Raw genomic sequence first — 18,033 nt, 5'->3', positions numbered from 1 at the left:
TTTTTGATACATTTAATAACATGAAAATGCTTTCCAATGAAAACATTTTTACATTGCACATCCTTTGTCAACCTTCTGAAATAATAAACGTTGTCTAAACACAAGCAGCTGTTCAAGAAATCAGTCTAAAGTGTGAAACTTATACATTTAAATCAGAAAGTGTCTGATAAAAGAATATGGGTTAGGGTTAGGGTTATATACCTAGCCTAAATTACTGGATGAAAGAATACATGTTTACAGCTATACACAGTTCTTTATTTATTTTTAAAGACAGTCACATATTCAAGATGTGCTGAAAACCACCACAGACAAATACGTGAAGCTAACATGTGACCAAACACTGTAACGAGTTTCATCCTTCTCTTCATCTTCACGATCCCTCCAGCCACATCGATCAGTGACCAACGATTCTGCACCGCTTTAATTTTGTCCATTGTCCACCTTAGACACCAGGACTACTGGAACATGCATTCATAAGTAGGAGGACAGTCACCAGTGTTAGTGGCTCTCTGCACAGGACGCTGCAGTGATCATTGTCAAGTCTGTCACCACTTTTGGGTGCACACAGGTGTTGTCTGAGGATCAAACCGTCTGGAGCTGGAGCTTTATTTGCCGATTCTCTGAACCACCCAGTCCTGCTGGCAGAGGGGACAACGATTGTTCTGCTTCACCCAAAGGGACATGCAGCAGTTATGGAAGGAGTGGTTGCACTCTCCCCATACAACTGAAAGAAGATGAAAATAGAAGACATGGGGAGAAGACAATACATTAGTATTAACAGGGAACAGCTTGGGTTACACAGAAAATAAAAGTACAACCTTATTTAATCTAATGGTGAATAAAACATTCACTTTTAGCTGTGATTTGTATTCATGATTTAAGATCTGACATCTGTGTGATTCTTCAGTACAGTCAAACAAGTGAACTTGACACTTCAATTCAATTAATTAATGAAACGTAAACAAAATTGTCATAGAAATTGACGTGTTCAATAGTCCAAATACTAGTTTTAATTCTAATTTTACTTTCTCTTTTAAATAGATTATCAAAATAGTTGCTAGTCATTTTTCTAAAAAGGTAAATATATAAATCAGATAAACTAGTTATAATAATTTCTCAAAAGCATATACACTAAACACATATTACAACTATTAAATGTCTATACAATGCAAGTATTCATTAAGTCTCCTGTCCCACTGTGGAGGGTTATTCAACCTAAATATAGTACTGAAGTGTTGAACATTTAACTGGTTAGGGTCGTTATTGTGCATATCATATATAGAGAACTTGAATTACATATATGTTGACAGGTAATATGCCTAATGTCAACTAAATAATGTGTTTCATCCAAACAATACAATGACACCATCTGTCTACCTGGCCGGGTTCTTTGACAGCTAGCTGATGTTAGCTGATGCTAGCTGATGTTAGCTTATGGGATTGACATGGCTAACTGTTTGTTTCGTGCTATAACGTGTTTAATGGCCGACATTGTCTTACCAACACAGTCCTCCTGTTTGTTTTCCGCCTGGCATCGGAGACAAGCGTCTGCAAATCGAGAACAATATGTTACAGTGGCGCTGTGCCTGTTACTTCAGGTATTTATGAGGGATGTTAGCTACATTAGCCCGGTGATCGAGCTAAGCTAGTGGACTAACTGTCGGTTCCCTCGGACTCACCCATCACTTGTACCCGACAAATGGCACAAGTATCACACTCAACGTCCCAACTCCACATCGCCACAGCGTTCCACTTCTTTAGGGAAAACATCTTGTCCCCGCCCGATTTAGAGCCTGAAGAAGTGTTGTGAGAGAGGACTATCACCGGCTCGTCACCGTCATCCATCTCTGCTGCACAGTTAGCCAGGCTAGCTAAGCTAAACAAAATGGACGTAACAGTTATAAGCAATGCTAATGCTAGCTGCTTTAACAAACGTTCTTCTCCATAGCAACAAAAGATGGCGCTGTTTTTCCACACAGCTTCTCACCACATCTTATCTGGAATATCTTCAATTTGTATTTTATATTATTCATACGGTTAGACATTTTATTGTATTTTATATTAATCATACGGTTAGACATTTTATTGTATTTTATATTAATCATACGGTTAGACATTTTATTGTATTTTATATTAATCATACGGTTAGACATTTTATTGTATTTGTTTGTCACCTATTTACTAGAACAATAACTGTAATGATGTTTTAAAGTAACATTACTTTACTGTTAATGTTCTTTAAACTGCTCTACTGTAATTGTGGTTGATACTGTAATATGTTTTTGAGTATGATACAGTACAATTATTTTATAGTACAATACTGCAAATTACTTTATACTAGATAAAGCCTTCTACAATACAGTATTCACTAATAATTATTTCTGCAAATTTAAACACAGGTTTACTGTCTTTAATATAAGAATATTTTACTATAAACAGTTAAAATCCATAAACGTATTAGTCTGAGTACAGTAAATAAAACAGGCATTTATTGTCAAAAATAGGTGCATCTGCTGAATCAATTAATAAACTAATAACCTAAATCAATAGATATGAGTATCCAAGTATTTATTGTTAATGCAGTTAACGATCAATAAAGGAAAAAAGTTTGCATCGTTAGTTGACAAATGTCCATACTCACTCAGTTAACAGATAGTGATCATACTCACTCAGAAACTCGGTGCAAAATGTTTCCAACACACACACTGGGTCTCTTCTCCTCCCATCTAGTGCGAGAGAAAGAAACAGAAGGGGCTTCCTGTGTTGTATCTAATAAGCCTAAAGGAGATGAAGATGACAAGTCTTGAAAAATAAGTAATTTGAGTGCTTAGTCACTTGCTCACTCACTCTTTGGCATCACATGAATGACAGATTGTCAATAATATGAGTAAATCCTCTAATATGCATGGCTTTCTTTTAAATTAATTCTACACTTAGTAGGGCTTTGAGTACACTGCATTAATACAACAGTTTATGCTGAAGTAATCATATAAAGCTCCTCTAAATACATGATGGTGGTTATTCATTATGTCTTTTGACATCCTCACTGCAAACATTACATGTCTGTAAGCATAAACAGACCCAATCCCCTCTGCTGGCTTTATATGTGACTCATGGATTACAATTTACACGTTTAATACATTCCTCTGCACCGTAATATCATCTCTTAGTTTAATAATGTGGTGTCTCCCTTCATCTTCAATGGCCCTGAATATCTGTGGAATATCCTCCTTCAGCAAACTCCCTTGGTGTATTTACATTTTTTAATTGAATTTATTTATTTTTATTATGAGAATCATACCTTCCTAAAATGAGATTATTGAAAATAACCATAAAAAATATATATAAATGATGGTTTTATGTCATTTTTCGTTTCTGCTCAATCCTTTTGTGAAGCACTTTGGGCTGCATCTCTGCATTAAAGGTGCCTTACAAATAAAGTTTTATTATTAGTACCATTAATGCATGCAGGTAAATAATATATGTAATACTGCAATGTATTTTATGATTATGAAAGGTTTTAATAAAAACAAAGAAATAGGTATAGCTACAGGGAAATAGTGTGATACAATGAACACAACAATCTACTGTATGTATGTATATAATTGTATTAATATATAATATAATTATGAACACACAACCTCAGTATACTTTAAGCATAGCAACATTACAATATCTGACTGCATTCAACAAACCATTACCAATATCACCTCACTCAGTGGTGTTATTGAAAACTGTGAATATATTGCTGCAGTTGTCATAGTTGGTTATGAGTTGTCATAACCATACAATGGCACTAACTTGACAAAGCGTTGGACAGGAGTGTGACAGAAAGTAAGCATGTAGAAGTCACACCGTGCACTTGTTTCTCGCTTCACACTCAGATCCTCGGCTTGTCCAGAGGCCTGTAGAGAAAACTGGTGGTTTTGTCATCACTGCCTGTATGTGTCTTGTTCAGACTCACGCTTCATGATGGATTTCTCCACAGCGGTTTGTCGGACCACACACAGTGATGACAGTGCAAACATGTGGAGCAATATAATTGACTTTAGCACAGGAGTCACTCAGTCAAAACCTCTGCCTGTCAACACCAACACCAGTACAACCTTTCAACTAAACTTCACGATGTGCGCTCTCTTTCAACAACTGCAGTTTCACACTAAATCAGTTTTACTGCATCGCAGCTTTAAAGTGTGGCTGTTGTGCAGTGGAAGAATGACCACTGAGGGGCTATGTCCTGTAGTAAAGACTACAACCAATAAAAGGAGGTTATATTTTCAGAAGCACATTATTTACTTGTATATACCTCATTACCTCTATTGTTATGTCCTTCATTTACCAATTTCTTTATTTGATGTGTGCTATATCATAAGCAATGTCTGTTGTCTCCACATTGACACTAAGTCAGGCTTAAGTCAATTTAAGCTTGCATAATTGGTTTGTGAAGGAAATGAGCACTGCTTCATGGATATTAGTCAGCGATTCATTAGAGCACTGACCATCAGGGACCATGAACTTCAGATAACCTTCAAATGAAGGTTGTTGGAGAGAGGAAAACAATGATATGGGAACACGTTTGTGCGTACCAGCCGCCTGCATTACAGTAAACAGCGGCAACCTCATGTATTCTGAGGGAAAACAACACACAGGTGATTATCGATAAACAAAGACACATACAGGGTCATATGGAGCCTGACTGAAAATGCACAGAGTCTTCATGCCTGACACACACACACACACACACACACACACACACACACACACACACACACACACACATAAATATATTACTCCACCAAGTAAATATACTACACATTTACTATGACTTTTTATGACATACTATAGGCTACCATAACCTTTTTATTTATGAAACACTATTTTATCACATTTTTATGACCTACAATAATATGATTGTTTTACTACTACTATATTATTACATTTATTGAAATTTTTATGGCATACAATACTACAACCTTTTATGGCATACTATATATATAGTATATATATAGTGTATACATATACATATATATATATAGTATACATATATACTATGTATATATACATATATATATATATGTGTATATATATATATATGTGTATATACATATATATATATATATATAGTATATATATATACACACACTATATATATATATATATATATACTATATATATATATATATAGTATATATGATATATATATATATATATATACTATATATATATTCATATATATATGATATGATATATAAATATATATATATATATATATATATATATATATACACACACAGATATATAGATATATATATATATACACAGATATATATATATATATATATATATATATATATATATATATATATATATATATATATATATATATATATATATATATATATATATATACACACACACTATATGCATTTTTAAAGGTGTTTTTTATACTATACAAAAGTACTTAACTATGACATGACTTCTTTATGGCTTGTTCTATGGCATACTATACCATGACTTTCTTTTAATAAAATTTGCTGTGACATTCTATATTAGGATTTCTTTTTAAAACTTTTTTAATGACATACTATACAATTACTTTTTTTTATAGCATTCTTTACAGTATAATGGCTTTTTATGACATACTATGCTATACTTTTGCAACAATGTGCAATACCCATTTATGCAAATAAAGCAACAGTATTATGGAGATTAGAGAGAAAGGCAGTGAGAAACATTCGTAGAGACACAAAGTCTTCCTTTGTTTTCTTTATTTGGACGAGCCTGATTTAAGAAAAAAGAAATCCAAGATAGTCAATTTCCAGATTTTACTGGAAAACATCTTTACAATTGAATTGATTATTTCTAGACAGAGAAATTGCATTCATTCATCCAGTATGTTAAACAGACAAAGTCCCTTTGACAGAGAGTATTATTATTCCATCTACATTGCAAGTGATTTATCACCTCTTCAAATATCAAAACAACTCCATTGTCCAGTCTAGTGCAGGTGCATTCATTATATTACGAGGACTTTCTGAAGCATCAGTGGCGTAAGAGAGAGCCTTCTTTTTATAACGACCTCCGAAAGGTCAATCTACATCAGTAAACAGGTATGTCCATACATTGGAATGTCTATAATGTGTTGTGCTACAGATGTTCACCCTATTGTAATGCAATTGTAAGAGTTAGAAGAGCGAGGCTGTAGATTACACTGCTCTGTAAATAGGCACAAATAATCTCATTACTCCTTGCACATATGGAGGAATCCCCTAAAACAAACCTTAGGGGCTATAGAAATGGGAATTAAGATTCCCAAGAAGGCACACAATGCTGTAGCTCGTGTTTCTCCATCGTGCATCTCTTTCTGTCCAGAGTATTCACAAACACAAAACTTTTCTAAAAGTCTTTACTGCTTTGTGTTTTTCCTCTCCGTCCATCATGTTCATACCCCAGAGAGAGATGATGTAGAGGAAGATCGGGAGAAGGATAAAAACAAAGATCACCTCACACAATCTCTACTTGTCTTTGCAGAGACGATGCAAGTTGTTGAGCTCTCTTTGAAACAGACAGGTGTCCAAGATTAAACTTGACTTTACAACTAGCTGTAGAGAAGGTGATCAATGTTGAGTTTTATTTCATAACCGCTGCAGAATCAGTTGGTAAAGGAAGGCAGATGAGATGGAAAGCTGATCCCAGGTCAGCACTGATAATTACAAGGCCTGGTAGCCGGGTGGGGACCATTTTAAGCTTCAGAACAGCCCATCTTTTCACGCAACAGAACAAGGCTGATTCCACTTCTGCCATTTAGTGCTGCGTAATTAAGCAGCAGTTCCACAATTCACAGTGTTTTTGTAGATCGTCTGAGTAAGTTCTCCCGGTTCAGAAAGCTCACAGATTATCCGTGCGGGCGTGGCAGCTGTCACACACTCTGACCGGGTGGTCCCAGCCTCGGGAGGGCACAGGCTTGATGCGTGTGGAGCAGGGGCCGCACACGCCCTCTCCACAGGCCCTGCAGTGGTGCTTGGACATTGCCGGAGTGAAGTTTTTGGAGCACTGGTGGCACTGGGTGATGTCCTGATCTGGCACCCAGTAGTCCGGCCGAGCCACATCTTTCATAAAACCTGAGGGGAGGAGACGGAACAGTAAATACTTAATTCACACATGCACACATTTCAGGCTCGTTGTAACATAGTCATTTTCTTTTCTCCAGTCAATAATGTTGCAATTCACTTCCACATACGTTTATCTAACAGACAAACAAATGTGTTTCATTTGGAAAAAGACAATTTCAGCTGGTGATCCCTCATACAACAGGCCAAATCACCTTCTTGTGCTGTAAGATTGGTAACTAGAATCATGTTCAACAAAAATCTGATCAAAAAGCCGTTGACCAGCGCACTAACAAAGTGTGCAGTGGTAAACTGCGGCTGCACTCACAGAGAGGGTAGTCCACAGCCGTGGTGACCAGGTCCAGTGTAGACTGGGCCACCTCCGTCACTCTGCGGGCTATCAGACCACGAGGCTCCACCTTACACACTAAAGAAAACAGGTACGCGTTAGAGAAACAGATGTGCAGTACACAAAAGCAGCAATAACAATATTTATATGTGAGCAACTATCACAGACAGATTTAATTGCAAGAAATTAGTGTTTCTTATTTCATGGATTGATTGCATCCCTTTGATATTCACAAATGTGATTATTCTCTACTCACATGTTTAATGCTGTCAGCAAATCAATTACACATTTTACAAACATAGGTGGGAGCAGGTAAAAGATGCTGGCAAATTAAACGCTTTTTCGTGATCATGGAAGTGTCTTACCCTGACTGTTAGTATCAGGTGGTCCACCCTGTCGGTAGCAGGCCATACACACCCTAACCGGGCCACTGCCCCAGCCTCTCTCTGGCACCGGCATCCTGTGGCTGGAGCAGGGGTGGCAGAAACCCTCGCCACATGATCGGCAGTGATGCTTCCTCTCCGCCTCCTCAAACACCTTCCGACAGCCATGACAGGCCTGATGGGCATGGGGCAGAGGAGGAGGATTCAATGATGGGACAGGACATTTGCAGGCATTGCATGAAACCTTTGTTGAACAATGTCAAAGCCTTGTGCATATAACTTTAATTCTTGTTATCTTCAGCTTTAGCTCTTCATACTCACAGTGATCTCGGTGTTGGGTCTCCAGTATGGCGGTGCCACCTGGTCAGTGACCCAGGCGGCAACAGCTTTGGTGGGCCCGGTGCTGTACTCTGACACTGACTGGATCACGTAGTTCATCCCATCCAGGACCCTCTGGGCAGCGTTCTGGTGGTTGGTCAGAAAGGTGTCCGACTGAAAGAAGAAAGACGGATTAAAAATGCAGATGATTGAAGGAGATGTGCGCAGGGTTTTAAAGTGAACAAGTAGGGAGAGAGGGATGAGAGACAGATGGGAAAAAAGAAGATTGATCGGAAAGGGTCGGTCGGTGAATGAACAGAACCAATCAATTAATCCATTTAATCTCAGAAACTAACTACACCAAACTTCATGCGAGACGTTTAAATGTTAATGTTGTATTAATGGCAAGTGTTATGAATTTAATGACCCCCCCCCCCCCAAAGACAATCAAATGTCATGTAATCTCAGTTTCTAAATGTTCTGGTCTGGCTTCAAGGAATAGTGAGCATGAATAATCTCATCCATCTTTTGTACTGAAACTATAAACTGGAGGAAGAGAAGAAGGGTGGAGTACTCACCCCCTCCCAGACATGCTTGACCTCAGATCGCACCACGCCACTCTCAGGGTCCTGGTTTCCCACCCAGTACTGTCTGCTGCGGTAGATTACACCACAGCTAGCACACTCCAACACATAGCTGATGGGGAGGTGGGGAGAGATGATGATTGGATGAAAGGCAATGCAAAAGCTGTGTGTGTGTGTGTGTGTGTGTGTGTGTGTGTGTGTGTGTGTGTGTGTGTGTGTGTGTGTGTGTGTGTGTGTGTGTGTGTGTGTGTGTGTGTGTGTGTGTGTGTGTGTGTGTGTGTGTGTATTTACGTACCCTGACCAGGCGTACTTGGCCAGTCCAAACCACGGGTTGTCAGAGGAAGCTGACGTCTTGGGCAACACAATCACCTCTCTGCCTCCTTCATAGCACCTCTGGAGACAATGAAACACAGAAACTAATTGAGAAAATATATTAAAAAATAAACACAGCATGCAAAAACCAGTGCAAACAGCTGAAACCACATACACAACATCACATTTAGAACTGGGTCCCAGTTCGAGACTGGTCAGTCTTACCTTACAGATAAGGACCTTGTTGTTGTAATGGTGCACATACTGGCACAGTCCATCTGCTATGTGGGGGACTCTGTCTCTCAGATGGTTCATTCCATTTTTACAGCGAATGCTGGAGACGAGACGGAAAAGCAAACGTTTCAGTGTCCGTGATTTGGACAAGTCTGACCGGTGTGTACAGTCCATTAATCCTGTTATGATTTCTCCCACTCTCAGCTGTCCATGAAGAAGAAAGGGACAACCATCTCTCCTTCTCTCTCCTCCAGAAATATGGAAAAGACATCAAGTTTAATGCGGACCACTGGGGAGTCAGTTAACATCCACACGAACAACAACAGATTTTGTGCTTTAAGAGAATAAATTCCAATTCTGTGATTCAGCCAGCGGCAACTGACACATTTCTGTTTATGTTTCCATCTGGCAAATAAAAGCCTTAAACTGCTGAGTAAAGAGGGATGTTCCACAACTCATGCAAAAAGACTTCCATTTAGACAAACGTTGAGATCCTCACCAGACATGATTTGAAACCTAATAGCGCATCTATCACATTTCCACAGTACAATTCTTAACATTGGGGGGAAAACAAATGTGTTAAACTGGAAACTGTCTGACAGGGTGCAAAGGTGTACAGATTACTGAACCTGCTAATGCCGAGGTTTGACCATGAGAAGCAGACTTCATCTATAACAGAAGGGGAAGCGAGGTGAGATGCCACTGAAGCCTGAGTGGGAAAGGCTTTTAGCTCAAATGCCGTTTGACACATCTCCAAGTCTTGAAGGTTGACTAAATGATACTTTTTGTTGAGCAACAGAGGAATGGACAGTAGACTACAGTGAGGTGGGGACTAGTAAAGAGAGGGATCGCTCATAAAGCATCCAGCATATGAGAACTCTGAGACTTGCGGCCCAGAAATAAAACTAAATGTGATACAGTCATCCCTGACATTCTTTAATATCTATAATAATGCTTGACATAATATAAGGATTAGACAATGTAAGAGACGTGATGAGAAGTTACATTGTTCAGCGGTATAGAAGAGGGAGCGAATGACTTGAATATTTATTTTTGACCCGTGTTTCAGTCAAAAATGTCCCCGATTTTATTTGAGGGAAATTGTTCGAGCTAAATTCAATCTCTTATCAAATATGTTGGTAATGACTTACTTGCAGCTGAGGCAGACAGCGGAGCAGGTGAAGTACTCATCTGGGAAGAAGGAGTACGGAATCATCTTGTCGTCTGACAGTTCTCCACAGAAACGCTCACTCAGGGCCTAAGGAAACGTAACAAAAAAAAAAAAAAAAGGTGAAGATTGATGGGCAGAGAGGAACAGTGATCAAGACTCAGAGACAAAACTGTCTTCATCTCTCTGTTAAATTCCTCTCATACTCCGCTTGTCTATTTAATACAGAAGGTAATGGTCCTACACTTACCTCCAGAGCGTGAAACACTATCCCAGGCTGGCGGGGGGAGCGCGTGTGAGTGTTCTTCACTTGTTGCCTGACGGCCTCCAGCAGCCTGTTGTAGTCAGTGGGAGGCGTGACGGTCTGGGTGCCGACATACTGCACTGAGCTGAAGGCCTCTGTCCCCAAACCCAGGTCGTGAAAACGCTTCTGGAGCAGCGTGTCGGCGTGGCCGGCCACTTTAGCATCTAGAGCGGAAACAATCAAGACATTAATGTCCGAGAGTCCTTCGTCTAGTTGCTAAAGAAGATAATCACAATCTCATGGCTGAGGCCGTGGCCCCCCCCACGGTGACACAATGGAAGGAGAAGGTAAAGGATGTTTACTACATGGAAAACATAACGGCCAGATTACAATTAAAAACAGATGCATTCCTGACTAAATGGTCCCCAATTATCATCTCCACCGGGAAGATGTTCGCTCGTGTGTGTGTAAGTCTACATGCGTGTACTGGACCAATCAGCCTAATATGTTTTGTGCTTATTTATGACTGTATGCTCAAGGACCGTTTGTAGTTGGTGTGACTCACATGTTTTGATAAACCTACTTTAGTGACTGTTACTGTCATTGACTGCTGACACGTCACTACAACCGGTGGGATCGCTGCTTCAGTTTGGGCTGTTTTGGACGCTGTGTGTGTGGCTAACAGCCAACAGCAACGGAACTACACACTCAGCTGAGCACATGGCCGCTTGTTTGTTGGCCGTCTTTTGTCTTCTCCTTTAGCTAATTTCGTGGTCTGCTTCAGGACACACCGGTGTCCTCAGCGGGCATACAGAGAAAGAAAGCGGGGACAAGAGCAGCCTGTGGATCCGGAATCTTTCTCATCTTACTCGGTGCATTAAGGGTTTATTTCAACTAAACCAGAGTTAGTGATTGTTGGAACAGTGGAAACACTATTTAGTTTCTGTCCAGTTTGAAAGAAGTGTGTTTGATGGTTGTATTTGTCTGTTAAATAGGGAGACTAGTTTCCTTTCTTGACATTTTGTGAGTTTATTCTATTTCTTAATTACACTAAAGAAGCTAAGACAGCTTAAGGAATGTAGCAGACTCGCCACAGCTGATCTCTAAACTGAAACTACGGGAATGGAGGATGAGGGGGGGGGGGGCACTGCCACTGCAGCCTCTTGGGACTGTTAAAATGTTTTCGGGACTGTTCGAGGACAATGGTGAAAAACGTTTGTCTGCAGCCCTGCCCCATTTAGTACATTTCCTACCATGACCAAGCAACTGGGTGTGCGTTGTCTCCTGGAAGACGATAACGGCAGGCCCAAGAGAAGAGAGCGGCACGTCCAGACCACAGCGGCTCGAGAGGGCCCGGAGCTCTGGGGTGAAGTGCTTCAGGTAGGCTCCCGAGGCGTTGCTCAGGAACTGGAACATGTCGTTGTGGAGGCGTTCTGCCCGTGTACGATAGACTACTATATCAGACACTGCCAATACCTGGGAGTAGAGAAAAGAACGAGTAGCCTTAATCGGGTGATGTGAAGAGAAACGAATGAAATACAACCAGCTATCAGGTAATTCCAACAAAACTAGCGACCACTTTAATTACCTTTAGCAGCAGCCGCATTCTCTGGTTCTGATTGGCTGCGGCCCCCAACAGACCCTCAGTATCCAGGGCGACCAGGCAGAGGGTGGGGTCATACGCAGCCCACACTCCCACCGTACAGGAGCTGGGGGACTTGGAGGTGTAGAATATACTCTCAGCACCGAATAGGATGTGGTTGAGAGTGTGGGACTTGCCATCACCGGTGTTGCCAAAGATGGAGAGGACCTTGACTCCTGCCACGTCCCCACAGCCGAGTCTGTCCACAAACTCAGACTCATCGCGGACCTGGAGGGAGAACACAAAGTGGAGAGCCATTTATGGATTGCTGGGCTGTATTAACATGATATCAATGGCTCTCCTGCTGACTTAATTGAATCAATGGAAAAGCTTCTTGGATTTATGCAAACAATTTAGTCTTGGAGGATGACGAGGAGACTCAACACACAACAAAATATCGAACTTCAGTGTCCTCCCCTATTAATACCAACATGAAGGCCCCACAAGGGAGTGCTATGAGAGATAGCACTCCCTTGTGGGGCCTTCATGTTGGTTCTATTCACTCTTTGTTCAAATTAATGTAAGGCCAACTCATCTGATGTTTTCAATGTTACATTTTCTGATGATGCAGTGATTGTTGGTTTGATCACTGAAAATAAAAAAGTATGTAGATGTGTGGATGAATTTGCTGACTAGTATTCTTCAGCTAAATACTAAGAACACCAAGGAAATTAATTTCGATTTTAGAGCGAGCAGGACACACCAACAAGTAGCTATTAATGGTGACTGCATTAAAGATGTAACATTTATATAAATATCTAGGGAGAATTATTAATGCAAACTTTCATAGGACTTAATTATAGGTGTCATCTACAGGAGGGGTTATACTCTACTCTACGTGGAAACTTTTTACAGTTTGGAGTGGACAGACTCTTTCCTAACATTTATTTGTAAAGAGTATCATAACTGTCTGCCTGGTATTTTTACTGTCTGTAGTTAATAAGAACAAACTTACTGTAATCAGATTGTGAATATGTCTAGCGAGATTGCAGGTCAACAACAACAACACAGTGGGACTATGCTTTGTGAGCCTCGAGTGGTGAGGAAAGGTCAGGAATTCCTCATTGATGTAACAGACTATGGTGAATATGAGTTGTTACCAACAGGACGGAGGTACAGGACGGAGGTACAGGACGGTAGGTACAGGACAGGGGTACCGCCAATGCTGACCACCCATGCCCAGAGTTCCTTCATACCTTCCAGGATACCTCTGTTAAACAAATCTGGGTGACATGAGGTGTGTGTACATTTCATTGTGATATACTTAATATTTGATTGTTGATGTTGTTGTAGAGAAGTTTGTTGACAAATGTTTGTCTTTATTTGGGATGCCTTTTTGTTGTGGTTGTATCTGTCTGATGAGCAGATACAGACACACACGCACGCACGCACGCACGCAAAAACTAAAATAAAGAACTAGGTTTATCTATGTTTAACTATCTTTGAGTATATATTTGAAATGAAGGCCGTATTCATTAACAATGTTCTGCTGGGCCGAAATTGGTTGTAGTTTATACACCTCAGACTATTTGGATACATATATAATATATAATATCTTTGTGCTGCTGTAACAACAACACACTGAGAGGTGCGTCCTGTACTGTAGGTCAGCTGTGCTGTATGACTCACCAGGGACTTTCCCAAAGAGTCTCAACTCGGTTGCAGTTATGGGTTATTTATTATTTACTTTATGTATTTGAGGTAACATAACATAACTATCTGCTAAACACGACGGACGTCACGCGATAAAGCTAATGTTGTTATGGAGGAAATCTGTCACAAGCTCACTTGGTTAAGTTAAAAAAATAGCTTGACTTTAGCTCGGTGTTTTTAAGCTAATTGGGCTCATGTGTCATCACTGTAACGGTTAGCATTAATGGCAGTTGATGGCCTTTGTTAGAATATGTGTTGTTGTTGTCCTCCTCTTCTTAGCTTTAGCAGCTAAATGTTAGCATTCGCTAGCTCAGATGCTAACTTTACCTGCAGGTTTTCCTGTTCATCCACCAGCAGGAAGCTCCGAGCACCGTCTGGACACTCCTCTGCCTTCATTGGACCGATCGTGATGCTCTCCATTTCTTTCATCAGTATTTCGGACATCGTTGTTTAATTACTTAAAAGCATTTGTGACGGCTGAAAAGCAAACCGAAAGTTCAACATGACTCCTCTCCTGTCTGTCAATCACAACAACAGCGCGTGTGTGTGTTGACGCTGACGCTACGGGAGGAGCACGCAGGCAGTGACGTAAGACGCATTATTTTAATTTTAAACCTTTTAATCAATGATCATACAATAATACAAAAAACATTTGAACAAAAAAATATTTTCAAGAAAAGAACAAGAAGAGGAAGAGTACATATTTAAATTAAAAATGTTTTTTTTAAGGCATCGTAGATGACCATCCTGATTCTGATTTGTCCTTTTAGTGTTTCATTACAGTTAGATTTCATGCTTTAATAAATGAATATTGGGTTTCCTTTCAGAGCATTTGCATGTATGGTTATAAAACCTAGCAATATATATGTAATAAGAATATTTAAAATAAAGAAATAACTTCTGTCCAGATCATTTCCCCCATAATTAGGAATAGCACCTACATAACTCTTCGTCCCACATAACATGTCAAATGCATGTTCAACATACATCCAGAAGAATTAAACATAAATGCATTCATATTCATAATTGTTTCTGTGCCAGTATTACTAGAATAGGCTACACATGATTAAATGTATACTTTTACAATACACTTCACTAACTTTACTGTTGATAAAAAATATTTGTTATAGTAAATCCAAATAAGATGCATAATGTGTTGGTCTGGTCAGCGTCTTGTCTGGTACGTCAGCACCACCCTGTGGACAAATTGTGGAACGACAAAGGACCTGCCATTCAAACTTCGGAAATATAAGAAATCATAACATGAGAGATGATGACTTCATAGACCCAGAAATTAGCTGTGTATTATTTCGCAGATTCTTCTCGATCAATAATGCAAACGAAACAAATTCAAGTCCATATATTTGTTCCATTACATAATTCTGAAAAATATCCTATGCGTCTTTTAAACCAGCAACTAATTCATAATTACAGCAACCCACACGGGATCAAAGTTTCCATTTAACTGGTAGAGTGTTTTATTGGAGCAGTGCTGCCATGTTAGAGCTGCTTGCTAATGTTCATTAAATATTTGTTAGCACAGATCTATAAATATCACATGTCACTGAATGGCTTCAGAGCGGCGCCACTGCTGCTAACAGGACATAGAGAAAGAAATTCCAGCATTGCTGCTCAAACAGATCTGGCTGATATCCATCCGACCTTCCTTCCTTCCTCATTCCTTTCCTTCCTTGCTTCCTTCCAAACAGAGAGAGAAAGCAGATGGGAAGGAATTTAAAGAAGGAATTCGAGAAGGAAGGAAAGAATAAAGGATGGAGGGGTGAGGAGATTGGAGAGGGTCCCAGCCTTTCTCCGGGCTCAACCATGAGAGACAAATGTCTGAAAGAATCAATTATAGGCCTACTCCCAACCCATCACCCCTGATTAATGAATAATTAAAGCTGCTCAGTGCACGGCTACCTAGCATAGATAATATAAGATTAACTATGGGTCTAACAACATGCCATCACTAATGTAAGGTTATGTAGACGCAACGTCTCTTAATTTACCCTAAAATAGAAATAATAAACTTATTACTGAGGTTTAATAGCCTATCATGTAATTTATTATCAAACTTTTCTTGAGTAGAATAGAGTTTACCACATTTTATATGGGGATTGTATGATTTAGGGAAATTAAGTAATGCCTTTAAAAAAACAACTATTGTGTTTTGTTCTTCTATATTTGTTCTCCATATTAAGCACACGGGTCAGGTGATACCTGGCCTATACATCACCGAATAAAACCACGTGCTGTCCCTACACATATATGCAAAGAAAACACAATTTTAAATGATTTCTTATTATTATTTTCTCTTTAAAATTCTGTTTTGAAATATATCCATCAAGTTACCACTGACAATTTTGGGAGAGTGCAGATTAAACCTCGCCCACCATCATCATCCAGACAAGGCAACAATGCATAAGAGAAGCTTGCATCCTCAGACTGACAGACAGTCCTGCAACCCAACCTTGACATAACTGTAGACGTTGTTTTTTTTTTAGTGTTTTTTTTAAAATAAATTCGGAACTGGGGGATGGCTTTGCCCTTACAAGTTCAAGGCGGGACTGTGGTCCACTTAAACCGCTATCCCCGCTGGTAATTGTAGTGCGACCCCCCTCAGCATGTTCCATGTTGACATGCGTAAAAACTACACTTCCCCAAAGCTGTCACAGAGCGCTCCCGCCTCCCATTGGCTGCTCGCTCCAGCCGCAGCCCCAGAGAATGAATGAAATTGAAATAGCTGCTACATTACATGTACAATACCGGGCTCTGCAGTGTTGCATTCTATCATACTATATCAAAATGGCCACAGCGGTACAGAACCCTCTCAAATCGTAAGTACAACACATTTTCCTGAGCGTTTGCGCTTTTGTTTATTTGTGCATGCTGTCAGTGCAATTTAAGAACGGTATAATTCCCAGATATTTCTCAGCACGATTACCAGCACATCTATACATACAATGCATACAGCAGAGATAGAGATAATGTCAGTAGACGCGATTCAGCCCAAAAGAAAAGTTAGATTTGAGGCTGACGGGGGCTTTCTGTTTTTTGGCACGAGTGGATTATTGTGCACTCCGATGCAATTCATATAATATTTTCTCTGAGCCAACAGCAGCGTGCGTGCATGGATATGCAGGAATGCTGGAGGTAGATTTGGGTGACCTGGTGTGTCCCTTGCCACTGTAGCCAGCCAAGATCGCGGTCAAAGCCAGGCTGGAGTGGCAGGCTGGCCGGGAGGCAGGTAGCTTAGATGGCTTTACCGTACCTGTGTGCACATTTTTGGACAGAGAGGGGGTAAACAGGTAGGCAGACTGAAGCTCACTGCCCGGGTTTTTGGCTGCAACGTTACCTTTACTGCCGGACCTCTCGGCAATAGGCTATATAAACCGAGGTAAATACGCTGGTGTACGGCTTCAACTCCGATACTTGCTTTCATCTTCAGCGCCCATAATAAAGCCTATAATAAAATATAAATTGCAATCTGGCCTTTTACACTTCACGTGCATGTAAACGGGCATTTAATTCCACTAATGGGTGTTTAAAAACGGGAACGGGAAGTTTCTCCCGTTATGATCCCCTTTGTGCAGGTTTTTTGGGGGTCTTTTTTGTTTTTCTGAGACCGGTTTCAGCGGAATGCAGACGCCTGCTGCCCGCCTGGGCTCCCGGCCAAAAAGGTAGCTGATGTGCGTCTGTCAGCGGGTACTTAAAAAGATCTATCCGAAAAAGAAACCCCACCACAATAGCTCCAATATAAACATACAACCGATGAGTGTTTGAGCACACAACAGATTGAGCTTAGACAGTTTGAAACAAAGAAAAGTCATATTTGCAAAAGCGGGGGCGCACATCGGATGCAGCATAGGTTTCACCTGAGCAGGGATATGGGATATACACTGCCAGTGCCTGTCTGCCAGTTTCTGTCTGTCTGTCTGTCTCTCAGCATCTCTGAGAGGCAGACACAGGCGACATTTCGTGCAATTCCATGAACGACTGCCTTGTACGTGCTTGCTTTGAAGAGCACTTCACAGGAG

The 18,033-nt window shown here is 40.2% G+C and overlaps 3 protein-coding genes across 4 annotated transcripts in view; 1 reads left to right on the top strand and 2 right to left on the bottom strand.

Annotated features, from left to right (window-relative positions):
• Positions 1-233: 233 nt before the first annotated feature.
• Positions 234-4,311, bottom strand: rnf7 (ring finger protein 7). The gene is made up of 4 exons (XM_029446462.1): positions 4,307-4,311; positions 1,680-1,963; positions 1,501-1,548; positions 234-724 (listed from the first exon to the last, which is right to left on the bottom strand). Exons 1-4 carry the CDS (start codon positions 4,309-4,311, stop codon positions 606-608), a joined length of 456 nt encoding a protein of 151 aa, XP_029302322.1. The 3' UTR covers positions 234-605.
• A 1,419-nt stretch (positions 4,312-5,730) lies between these two features.
• Positions 5,731-14,558, bottom strand: LOC115018143 (zinc finger FYVE domain-containing protein 1). The gene is made up of 12 exons (XM_029446984.1): positions 14,324-14,558; positions 12,290-12,571; positions 11,955-12,177; positions 10,708-10,925; positions 10,441-10,547; positions 9,281-9,389; positions 9,039-9,136; positions 8,738-8,855; positions 8,163-8,333; positions 7,824-8,016; positions 7,438-7,536; positions 5,731-7,121 (listed from the first exon to the last, which is right to left on the bottom strand). Exons 1-12 carry the CDS (start codon positions 14,438-14,440, stop codon positions 6,889-6,891), a joined length of 1,968 nt encoding a protein of 655 aa, XP_029302844.1. The 5' UTR covers positions 14,441-14,558; the 3' UTR covers positions 5,731-6,888.
• Positions 14,559-16,720: 2,162 nt separating this feature from the next.
• Positions 16,721-18,033, top strand: part of dpf1 (double PHD fingers 1) — a 44,095-nt gene continuing 42,782 nt past the window's right edge. The window contains exon 1 of one of the 2 annotated variants that reach the window (XM_029446569.1): positions 16,721-16,833. In XM_029446569.1, coding sequence (XP_029302429.1) covers positions 16,721-16,833 — 113 coding nt within the window. The remainder of the gene's footprint in view (positions 16,834-18,033) is intronic. The other variant, XM_029446570.1, reaches the window with a different exon arrangement.

Source organism: Cottoperca gobio, chromosome 13 (genome assembly GCF_900634415.1).
Source record: "Cottoperca gobio chromosome 13, fCotGob3.1, whole genome shotgun sequence".
Classification (NCBI taxonomy): domain Eukaryota; kingdom Metazoa; phylum Chordata; class Actinopteri; order Perciformes; family Bovichtidae; genus Cottoperca; species Cottoperca gobio.
Note: the sequence above shows the minus strand (reverse complement) of the source record. Positions and strands in the feature narration are given on the sequence as shown.

Excerpts from the sequence above, each read along its gene's own strand:
- LOC115018143 (XM_029446984.1), bottom strand. The coding sequence starts at position 14,440 with ATGTCCGAAATACTGATGAAAGAAATGGAGAGCATCACGATCGGTCCA. Across the intron at positions 12,572-14,323 it reads ATGAACAGGAAAACCTGCAG|GTCCGCGATGAGTCTGAGTT; the intron begins GTAAAGTTAGCA and ends TTCTCCCTCCAG. Across the intron at positions 12,178-12,289 it reads GAATGCGGCTGCTGCTAAAG|GTATTGGCAGTGTCTGATAT; the intron begins GTAATTAAAGTG and ends CTCTACTCCCAG.
- rnf7 (XM_029446462.1), bottom strand. Across the intron at positions 1,549-1,679 it reads TTGTCGGGTACAAGTGATGG|ACGCTTGTCTCCGATGCCAG; the intron begins GTGAGTCCGAGG and ends CTCGATTTGCAG. Across the intron at positions 725-1,500 it reads CAAACAGGAGGACTGTGTTG|TTGTATGGGGAGAGTGCAAC; the intron begins GTAAGACAATGT and ends ATCTTCTTTCAG.